We start from the raw sequence: 11,749 nt of genomic DNA on the forward strand, positions 1-11,749 counted from the left end.
TAAGGGGGAAATCAGATGAGACACTATATAATGAACTACAATATGGGTTAGCCTAGGAGGCCCACTTCTGGTGGATGGCAGTTATTTTGTCATTGAAAAAAAAACATAAATTCATCACATTGGGCAGTGCAGTAGAAGATGTGCAGGAAGGTTGAGGTGGTATCAGAATACAATTTACAGTGGACAGCAAGGCTTTAGTATTACTATCTCCAGACTCAGTTAGCCAATTGCCGGCAGAAAGAGCATCTTTATAAAGATGAACATGTTCATTATACAGCTCCCTACGTACCATAAATCCAGTTGTTATCTAATGCATTTGTTCATTATTAAGTCCAAATACTTTTTGGGCCATATATGTATGTATATGCACTTATCTCAGATTTTTTCTGCATCTGTGTACAGGACATTTTGGAAAATGAAAGCATCACACTAGATTGGATGTTCAAATATTCACTTGTCAGTGACATAGTAAAGGTAGATGCCCCTCTCTGTACTTTCAATGTGCATTTATTTTCCATGATAACTTTCCAAAAGTGATTAAATTCCTTTTCTCTGATTGTGCTCTGTCCCTACCCTCTAGCTTTCTTTTATACTTTCCAAACTTTCTCTTCCCTCAGGGCATGGCTTTCCTTCACAACAGTGTGATTGTATCCCATGGAAACCTGAAATCATCCAACTGTGTGGTTGACAATCGTTTTGTGCTAAAGATCACTGACTATGGGCTGTCCAGCATCAGGACAGAGTCAGACACGGAGGACGCCCACTCTCATTATGCACGTCAGTCATGTGACCTTTCAGCTTTGTCATTTTGTGTCAATTTGACTCAAGTGGCTACTTTTTCCAAAAAACGCATTCATGCAAACCTTAATCATGGACTCTGGTATTCACTGTCAATCCCCTGTCTATGTCTGTGTGCATCTGCGTATGCCTGTGTGTAGGTAAGCTGTGGATGGCTCCAGAGCTGTTGAGAATGGAGTGCTTTCCTCCAGGAGGCATACAGAAAAGCGACGTCTACAGTTTTGGCATAATCCTTCAAGAGGTGGCTCTGCGGAGAGGAGTCTTTTACCTGGAGGGAGACTCGCTTAGCCCCAAAGGTCAGAGATCAAATCTTGCCAATACATAAATTATATGTTTAGCCTAAATCTGCTCATCCTTATCCTGTTCTGACATCTTACTTCTCTCATGAACATCTAGAGCCAATGTCGAGACTTTTTAGTGAATAACAACTTGAGATTGGAATACACTACTTGATTTTTGCCCAGATTTTTGCATTGATTATCAGTCCGGAGGAGTTGACACTAGTCGCTGAAAGTCAGAGTCAGTTTCAGATAATGGACAGTTCAGTATCTGAGAAAATTACATGGTGTATGATGGGCATAGACTTTTTTTTAGCTTCAGACTGTGATTCCACTTTTTTATTGTTTTTATTTGTCATGCATCTCCTAGCAACAAGATGTATGTTTCTGCATCAGTTTTTTGTGTTCAGAATGACTTGAATGTCTAATAGTGTGTATCAGTGGTTGTAGTGTATAAGTATTTCCTCTGTAAGTTGGCAACTAAGTGCATAAAGCCTAGTTTTTTAAAATCTGTTTAGATTTTAAATTGTGTAGTGTATTCCATCCTTTAAATTTAGTTTCTGTTTCATCGGTTTCTCACACAAAGCTATCATATGGTTTTAGAACATCTGAAATATTACAAGTTAAACTGAACTGATTCATTCATTGTACTTACATGTTATTTTTAAGCTTAAAAGCCTTAAATCCTATTCCTTTGTCAGAAAAAGACAATGTAAAATCCTGGTTTTATGTGTTTTCCATTTCATTAATAAATTAAAATAATAATAATTATTATTATTTAATTTTTTTTGCTTCTCTGTGAGATTTGGGGTCTGAAATACCCAATTGTTTGAGAACAATTTGAGGAGGATCTTTCCAAAACACTTTAAAATATTGATGCATGGCTCAGCACTCAGAACACTCAGCCAAATTACCCTCAGGAGCCTCTGCAGTGACACGAATGAAAGATGCTAATGAACCAGGTTCTTCTGAGAGGTCAACAAATACACAACCAGACGCCATTCACAGCTGTGCTCACACACATACTGTACACATGCACATTCTCACACCCTCTCTTTACCACAAACATATCAATGTTGAATCTTTAAATATAGGCCTTCAATATGTATAAGAGCACCCTGACACACTCTTAATTTGCCAGTCCACTACCCTTTTCACTCTACCGCCAGAGAGTTTGTCTGAAGAGGAAGACACTTGACATTATCTTGTCATCCTGCCAACATCCTCACACACATTGCATCCCCTTCTTATGGTTCATGTTTACAGAGAACAAGAGGGTGAAGAGCTCTTGTTCATACACAGAAGATATTTTGCGCCAAACTCTTGCATTTTGAATCCATATGAGTTGCAGAGTTACTAATTACCATAAAATATTAAAATCACGACATCCTAAAACATCTCTGAAGTTGTAAAATGCCTCCATTGCATCTACAAATTCTATGTGAATGAAATTAAAGCAAAGCTGTATAAATCACTGTCACTTTATATCATTTTCAGAGACACTAAAAGGTACATTTGTTCTCTCTCACTCTCTCGCAAACACACACACACACACACACACACACACATCCATCCATGCGTTTCTCTTTCACTCTCTTTTCCTCTCTAATCTAATTCATGGATTTAATCATATGATTTAGAATACAGATCAAATAGCAGTGTGTGTGTGTGTGTGTGTGTGTGTGTGTGTGTGTGTGTGTGTGTGTGCGTGCATGTGTGTGTGTGTGTCTTCTGCTACACCCGCAAACACAGATCATGTCAGCATCCCTGGAGCTTGTGATCTCAGCACTATAATCAGAACTGACATAGAAGAGAAGATCATATCAATCTTCACAGAAGCATTTGGGCACCTTGGTAATAAGATTACTGTTGGCGAAGATTATGGTTCTGGTTTGGTGAACCAATCACTCTAGTTAATTCCTGGTCAACCAGTCAACCTGGCACCACCGGCACACATATAAATACAAAACACAAATACAAAGAAATTGTGTAGCAGTAAAGTTTGTGGGAATAAGACTGAGGAAAATGCTCTGATGCAATAGAAAGTAGAGAGAAAATGAAGGAGAGCACTTTGACAGGCAAAATGTCTTCAGACTGCTGACACGGTTAGAATTAAAGGAGCAGTTCAACCTAAAAATGACTTATATTCTTTTATATACACTTCAATATTAAAGTTGTGACATAATGGAAGAATATTTTCATCTTTATTGTGATGTCCAAGTAAAACAGATGATTAAAATTAGAAAATCCAGGGCTGGATCTAAGTGTAATTCATAGTTGTTGTTTGGAAGGAGACAGATCTGAATGCAAGTTATGACATTTTGATTAAAAGTTGTAAGGTAAAAAAAAAGGAATCATGGAAAAAACATTCACAATAGGATCAATAACATGCATTTATGATTTATTTATGATAACCTCATAATAAATAGCTCAATATTAAATTTCAGTACTATTTTGTTAATAAATGAAAATTACTCGATTAAAATAAATGAAAATTACTCATTTGAATTGCTACTTATGAACATAAGCACTACAGTGTACAGTATGAATAATGTACATTTTGACATTCACTAAAGATTATGTTTATCAGTGTTGTTATTAGTGTTTTAAGAGTAATTATAAATGGGCATTAGATGCTGGAAAAGGTTATCTAAATGAAGAAATATGATTTTGCGAGTGAGTATATGATGATAGAGCTTTCATTTTTGGGTGATCTGTTCCTTTAAGCTCAAAATTTCCTCTCTTTTTCTTAATTTTCCTTGTGTATAGAGATTGTGGACCGTGTAGCTCTGGGCGAATGGCCATATCTCCGGCCATCAATGAACCCTCAGGCCCACAGTGAAGAGCTGGGTCAGCTGATGCAGCGCTGTTGGGCTGAAGAACCATCAGACAGACCAGAGTTCAACCATATTAGTGTTTTACTCCACAAACAGAACAGGTCTGTCCCATTTTGCTGTATTGGCTCACTTGTTTGTTTACGTATTTCTAAGTCATTTAACAAGCACTTTTATATGTCTTATAGTTTACAAAGCATTCAGTCAGTTTCACCATGCAAACATTGTGGCCACACCCTAGGGTATATTATGGCAGGAAATACGATATCCGTGGCTTTGTTTGTGGCTGCTATGAACCTATTACTCAAGGTAGGAGAAAAGCAATGTAAAGGACCAGTAGCAGACGACGGCACAAGACTACCAGCTTGCCTAGCCTTTATGGATGATAATGACTTCATCATTCCAGGGATCTCAGTGGATCCTAAGTTCACTGGGGAAAATAACTTCTTGGTCACGGCTGCAATTTAAACCAGGTAAATCTAGGAGCCTGTGTATCCTGAAATGAAAGCTATTGAGGAACACCTTCAGTATTTAAGAGGCTACAATTCCAACTATTGAAGAACAGAATTCGGTGTCTGGGAAAAAGCTATGACTTCACTCTGAAGTACAGCACCAATCTTAAGGAAACCATAGCTCAATTGACCAATTGGCTCAAGAAATAGACAACAGCTAGCTGCTTGGGAGGTTTAAGGTATGGTGCTTCCAGCATGGCATCATACCGTGACTACAGTGGCCATTCCTGCTGTAAGACTTACCCTTGACTCAGGTGGAAGCGATGCAGAGGCTGTGCAGCAGGTTTTTGCGAAGATGGCTAGGTGTTCCTCCTACTTTCAGCTCAGTCAATTTGTACAGCAAGACCTCCAAGCTCCGCTTACTAGTCTCATTGGTGGTGGAAGAATTTAAAGCCACCAAGGCAAGAGCAGTCAGCACTCTGCTACTGTCTAAGGATGAGAAAGTTCGACATGCCAACAAGACAGTCATGTGTGGCAGGAAGTGGAAGCCACAAGAGGGAGTGAGGGAAGTGGAATCTTACTGGAAACACCAGGAAATCATTGGCGTGGTCTGTCAAGGATGATTGGGACTGGGAAACTACAAAGCCAAGAGTTGGAGTAAGGCTTATGCCAGAGGTAGGAGGACACTTGTGGTGCAGAAGAAGACAGGCGTGTAAGAGCAGTAGGGCTTGCCTCTCAAGGGCAGTGGGTGCAGTGGGATCAGGTACTCAAACATTCACTGTCCTAAAAAGGAACTCTGGAGTGCTGCCCAGGGCAAATTTACCTTCCTCTTGCAAGCTGTAGCTGACCTGTTACCAACTCCTAACAACCTAAAGATCTGGGGCAAAGATGAGGATCCATCCTGCCATCAGTGCAGAGCAGTCTTGTGTTCCCTGAACCACATTTTGACAGGATGTCCCAAGGCACTGGGAGAAGGACGCTACAGATGGATGCATGATAAGGTCCTTGTTGAAATTGCCAAATGGACAAACTTACAGAGGGTTAAAGCCATTGAACGTAAGGCACCACCACCTAGAAAGACTCAGTTTCCTAAGGCTAGGAGATAAGGTTCCCAATTCAACTAGAACTGATAATACTCCGCCCTCTAATTTATATAAAGCATCAGTCTGGGAGATGAAAGTTGACCTTAAAAAGAAGCTTGTCTTCCCAGGTGAGGTTGCAGTGACTACACTTCGACCAGATATGGTTCCTCTGTCCAGGAGCACAAAAACAATCTTATTAGTTGAGTTGAGTGTGCCCTGGGAGGACAGGCTAGCCATCTCTCAAGGCTAAGTATCAAGACCCGATTGATCAAGCTTCTATTAAAAGATGGATTGCAGCCTTGTTTGCTATTTGAAGTTGGTTGCCATGGCTTCCCAGCTACATCTGTGCACTATTTCCTACAGAAGCTTGGGTTGGAACCTAAAGGACTGAGGAAAGCCAGTGGAGAGATAGCCACAGCAGCAGAGACTAGCTCATGGTGGTTGTGGTTAATGAGAGATCGCAAGTGGAATCCTTCTGCACCTTCAGTCTATTAGTTTCACTATGCAAACATTGTGGCCACACCCTAGCAACCATTTAGTTGGAAATGTACAGATCTTTTATTATTATTCACCTTATCCTGTTTCTTTATCTGTCTTTTATCCTCTTTCTCAGGGAGCACAGAAGTAATATCTTGGATAATCTTTTGTCTCGCATGGAGCAGTATGCTAATAATCTGGAGGAGCTGGTAGAGGAGAGGACTCAAGCCTATCTGGAGGAGAAACGCAAGGCAGAAGCTTTACTGTACCAGATCCTCCCTCAGTCAGTTGACTCACATAATACACAACTAATAAATTAACTATTAAAAAACTTGGCTTACTCTAAAAAGACTTACTTTCTGTTGTATTAGTTCAGTGGCAGATCAGCTAAAGAGGGGTGAGACGGTGCAGGCCGAAGCTTTTGACTCTGTCACCATCTACTTCAGTGATATTGTGGGCTTCACGGCTCTGTCAGCAGAGAGCACACCTATGCAGGTATCTTACAATTGAACCTGAGAGTAATTCTGTGTTGTTTTTAATATTTCACTCTAAAGATTTTAGGTGGATGTGTCTCTCTTTTAGGTTGTCACTCTCCTCAATGACCTCTACACCTGCTTTGATGCCATTATAGATAATTTTGATGTTTACAAGGTATTGCCATCTTATACCTGACTATGTATTTGCCCTAGACAGCTGTATAAAGTGTATCTTTTGCAAACAAACTAAATTTGTTCCTCATTTCATTTTTTTTCTGTTTGGATTTAAGAGTTTTAACTTTACAAACTTACTAAACTTTAAGAAAACATAAAAAAAAAAAATCTTGTATTTCTGGTAATTGTAAGAGGACTTTATTTAATTATTTTTGCATTATAATTTTATGGGATATTTTAACTTAAAGGGTCATGATCCATGAAGTATTGATAAAAAAAAAAGTTCAATATATTAATAAATGCGAATTTTCATATCCCTTAATGTGTATTTTTGCTTTTAGTGTAATTTCATATCGCAAAATGTGTCATAAAGACCTATTCACCTCTAGTAACTCTCTTTAAAACATTCACTGTATTTAATGCAAAACATCTTCCTTGTTTGTGCTGAGAAGAATCATTACCTCATGCTGTGGTAGTTTTGTTTCTTATTGGCTCAGGTGGAGACAATAGGTGATGCCTACATGGTGGTTTCAGGATTGCCCGTACGGAATGGGAAACTACACGGTCGAGAGATTGCACGCATGTCCCTTGCTCTATTGGAGGCTGTCAAAACATTTAAGATTTGCCACCGACCTGATGAGCAGCTCAAATTACGAATTGGCATTCACAGTGGTAAGAATGATAGTTTCAAAGCTTACTTAAAGGGATACTCCACCCCAAAATGAAAATTTTGTCATTAATCACTTACCCCCATGTCGTTCCAAACCCGTAAAAGCTTTGTTCGTCTTCAGAGCTCAATTTAAGATATTTTGGATGAAAACCGTGTGACTGTCCCATAGACTGCCAAGTAAATTACACTGTCAAGGTCCAGGAAAGTATGAAAAGCATTGTCAGAATGGTCCATCTGCCATCAGTGGTTCAACCGTAACGTTATGAAGCGACGACAATACTTTTTGTACATGAATAAAACAAAAATAACGACTTTATTCAACAAATTATCTCCTCTGTGTCACTCTGTCTATGGAACAGACACAAGCTTCCTGGTTTTCATTCAAAATATCTTAAATTGTGTTCCGAAGACGAACAAAGCTTTTACGGGTTTGTAATGACATGGGGGTAAGTGATTAATGACAAAATTTTCATTTTGGGGTGGAGTATCCCTTTAAGTTGAACTAGACTTTAACATACTGATGGACTTTTAATTAGCAGAAACTGACAGGGATTCTTCTGGTTGTAATGAGCTTTGTTAATCTGTACTTTCCATACAAACATACTTTTCAAACTCTCCCATAGAATAGAACAATTTTTTATATTAGCATGCATCATTTTGAACAGCATTCCCCATGTGTGTTTCAGGTCCTGTGTGTGCAGGCGTAGTTGGGCTGAAAATGCCTCGGTACTGTCTTTTTGGAGATACAGTGAACACATCTTCTCGTATGGAGTCGAATGGAGAACGTAAGAACCCACTGTTCCCAATCCCACCAAATTGCAACTTGTGCTTATAACCATAGAGACTGTAAAAGTCAAGAGTTCAGGTCAGTTTTAAAGGGTTATAGGTTTGAGCATGACTCTATACTAGGGTATAAGTTATGGTATAAGATATAAGGTATAAGACAAGAACTAATGCAGCACTTGGTGTGTTTCATTTCAATTCGAGATTTGGGATAGAAAATAAAAATTACAATGTATTGATTTTTTACAGTTTTATTCCTAAATTATCTTTTTTGAACATCTGCTTCAATATTTGAGCACAGAGCTGCTTCTTTAGATGTTGTGTTATCAACACCAGTTTTCCATAATGAAATGTACAACCATTTCAGATTTAATTATTTCCCCCATCACCTATTTCCCCATATAATTGCTGCCAGATAAATGAGAACTATCAATGTTAGATAACACTTGACAAAAGCAAAACAAATTGCAATCAGGAAAGGAATGGATTGTAGGCGTTTCTAATTTATTTCTCACAGGAGAAGATTAACATACAGTACTGTGCAAAAGTCTTAGGCCATTAGTATTTTGACCAACAAAAAATGATTTTAAGCCAGTTATTTCTATCTCTTGCTGTGGTGTGTCAGTAGGAAATATCAGTTTACTTTTCCAAGCATTCCTTTTGCCATTAATTGTAGTAATACTGTAGCTTTGCAGGAAGGTTTCTTCAAGCATCTTGGAGATGTTGCCACAGTTCTTCTGGGTTTAGTCTGAGTTTTTTCTGTTTCTTCATGTCATTCCAGACTGAATGATGGTGAGATCAGATCTCTGTGTGCAGCATTAGCTATTGTCAGACTCCGTGTGCATACAAAGATCTCACTGGATTATTACAATTAATGGCAAAAGGAATGCTTGGAAATGTAAACTCATATTTCCCACTGACACACTACTGCAAGAGATAGAAATAACTGACTTAAAACCATTTTTGTTGGTGAAAATACTAGTGGCCTAAGACTTTTGCACAGTACTGTATATCTGCTTTGACCATCACAATCCTGACTGAAACACTGTACTGTAGGAATACACATAAGAGCCACAGTGTACAGTACAATATTATATTACAATAACAATATTGTACAAATAATGCTAAAATAACACCGTGTGCCAATAAAAATAATTGACTCTTTTAATATACCTGCTGGTATGGAAAGTACATGCGTAAATCATGTTTGCCAACACACATTAGTTAACCCGGTGAAGTAAGATGTGCAAACGCAACTAATCAGGATTTATACAGCAACACTGTAATCATTCACACGCTGTTATCCTGCAGCTCTGAAGATTCATGTGTCGTCAGCCACTCGAGATGTGCTACAGGAGTTCAGCTGCTTCCAGCTGGAGCTGAGAGGAGATGTGGAGATGAAGGGAAAAGGAAAGATGAGGACCTACTGGCTTCTGGGGGAAATAAACAACAGTGATTGAGACAGTGGGGGGAGAGAGAACAAAAAAAAGCTCCATGGGATCAAGAGACACGCTGACTCTAGTCAAACGCATCCAAAGGAAAACCAAGCAAGACTGTTCTGTTGACCAAATGCACACGCACATAATCTTGTACAGCACTAGATGATGTCTAATCTTGTATATATGTACTTTAAGATGTTTCTTTTATAAGAACACGAGCTGCAGCTGTAAATGGAGTGAAGGCTGAGTGTGATTGAATATCGTCCCCTGGTGGATAAGTAGCAGCACTGCTGGCTTAAAATATATTAGGCTAAATAAACATGATTACTTCCAGGATGAGTGTGAATAAAGACATGTAAATATTAAATATGAGGAGGTATATAGATTTTAGCTCACCAAAAAAATCACTTGGCTATCATAATTCAAATGTTTTGAAGACAAACATTGATCACTTACTATTTTGTCATTTATTTCACTTGAGTGTTATTTAGAATTCTTCTATTCCAATTTTTTTTCTCTCCCAGTCAGACTCTTGCACGCATAGTCTGCAAATTCTTTCTCAAGCTCAAGGTATCTAGATACATTAATCTCTGGTTCATCTCCCAGATGTTTCTGCTGAATGAGAAGTGTTCCAGTTTTGAGAGACAGTTGTTATTAAAAGTTTTTGGTGTGACAAGCAGCAATGTTGTGAGCCACACAGACCTACAGTACCCTTAACAAAGCATCAATAATCATAAACAAAGCATCAATAATCCATAAAAACAAAACCAAACACCTTACATTGCTCAGTTTGAACTTAGATCTTTTGCTCAGCTTTTTGCACATTACACTTGTGTAGCCTACTGGTACGTTTCAAGAGATTTGACAAACAAGAAGCACTTTGCCTTTGTATTATTTTACATGCTTGTATGTTTCCATGTGTTTCTGTTCCTGCGGGACAGTTTTACTTGATTTACTTCGTCAGTCAGTAAGTCAGTGTAAAGGTTCTTTGCATAGTGCTTAGGAGTGATAATAATACATCTGGCAACATAGTCATAGGACCCAGCAGACTATTTGCTGCATAGAGTCTCTCTCTAAATTACCCACATAAGGTCACGAGTATAATATAGCACATTCATACAGACCCTGACATTAGTTTCTGACTGCAATCGAGATCTGAATCCACTTGTTCATCTTTATTTTCTTACTGTTCTCTTGAGAGCCTGCACACTTCAATTACCTGCTTGACACTTCAATTACTTTCAACCACCTTGAGTGCATTTTCTCACTGATTTTAGATTGTCATTCCCTTGAGCACTTAAAGGGGACTGTATTACTCTGAGAGAGATTATTAAAAACGGCTCCTGTTTGATCATGCCTTAAGGACACACATAACATAAATATTGCCATGTCATATAATTTGAAACCCCATTTAATACTCATTGCACCCATTATAGTGTTAGAAGCACAGCTGATATTTAAACTTCATTGTTATATTATGACGTTATGAAAGGAAAGGCTTAAGTTCAATTTCTGCTCACAGTTTTTCTCTGATTACCAATGTTGTGTTATATTCAGCATTCCACGCCTAGGTCACTTTTTTAATTTTTTTTTTTTTTAGCCTGTTCCTTAGAAGAGCAAAAACTTGACTTTATCTTTTAATGAATCATTTCTCACCATTTCTTGCTCAAACTAAATCGGTCCCTTAATATACATAACAGTGTAGCCTACATAATGAGTCATTTTATTTACATGATTAAAATATGGTACTCATTCATGTATTAGAATATACAGGTATAATTGTAATGAATCAACATATCAGACAGCGTGTAAAGTGTAGCATTTATTTGCATACTAAACGATACAATTATGACCAAACTAGACCAACGTAGGCCTACTCTTAAAAATAAAGGTTCCGGAAAGCTTCAAATGCACAAAAGGTTCTTTATAGTGAAAAAAATGGTTCTTTGGATTAGAATGCTCCTCACACTAAGAAAAAACATGATTCTTTGAAGAACCGTTCACTGGAAGGTTGTTCTACAATATGATAGCTGCATGATTCTTTTTTTAATCTTTATTTTTAATAACAATTCTGTTTTTTGTAATCACAATGTTTCTTTTATAGTTTTTACATTTGTTTTATATATTGGAAAAAGCTGCATTTATACAAAATCAAAATCACACGAGATATAGTAGATGTCCAATCTAAGTGTTTGTTAGTTCTGAATGTGTGACAGTTTCTTTGAAACATGATTTCACCGTGACCAGGGAGCCTTACGTAAACACTTTAGCCATCCTTTTTGAAAG

General features: G+C 38.0%; 1 protein-coding gene across 1 annotated transcript in view; it reads left to right on the forward strand.

The window, feature by feature from the left end:
* The window catches only part of LOC109059567 (atrial natriuretic peptide receptor 1-like), a 36,262-nt gene extending 25,188 nt beyond the window's left edge, over positions 1–11,074 (forward strand). The window contains exons 13-22 of the mRNA XM_042772641.1: positions 403–474; positions 618–777; positions 939–1,094; positions 3,846–4,014; positions 6,058–6,204; positions 6,293–6,416; positions 6,504–6,572; positions 7,069–7,243; positions 7,928–8,026; positions 9,336–11,074. Coding sequence (XP_042628575.1) covers positions 403–474; positions 618–777; positions 939–1,094; positions 3,846–4,014; positions 6,058–6,204; positions 6,293–6,416; positions 6,504–6,572; positions 7,069–7,243; positions 7,928–8,026; positions 9,336–9,484 — 1,320 coding nt within the window. The 3' untranslated portion in view covers positions 9,485–11,074. The remainder of the gene's footprint in view (positions 1–402; positions 475–617; positions 778–938; positions 1,095–3,845; positions 4,015–6,057; positions 6,205–6,292; positions 6,417–6,503; positions 6,573–7,068; positions 7,244–7,927; positions 8,027–9,335) is intronic.
* Positions 11,075–11,749: the final 675 nt, after the last annotated feature.

This window comes from Cyprinus carpio, chromosome A16, assembly GCF_018340385.1.
Source record: "Cyprinus carpio isolate SPL01 chromosome A16, ASM1834038v1, whole genome shotgun sequence".
NCBI lineage: Eukaryota > Metazoa > Chordata > Actinopteri > Cypriniformes > Cyprinidae > Cyprinus > Cyprinus carpio.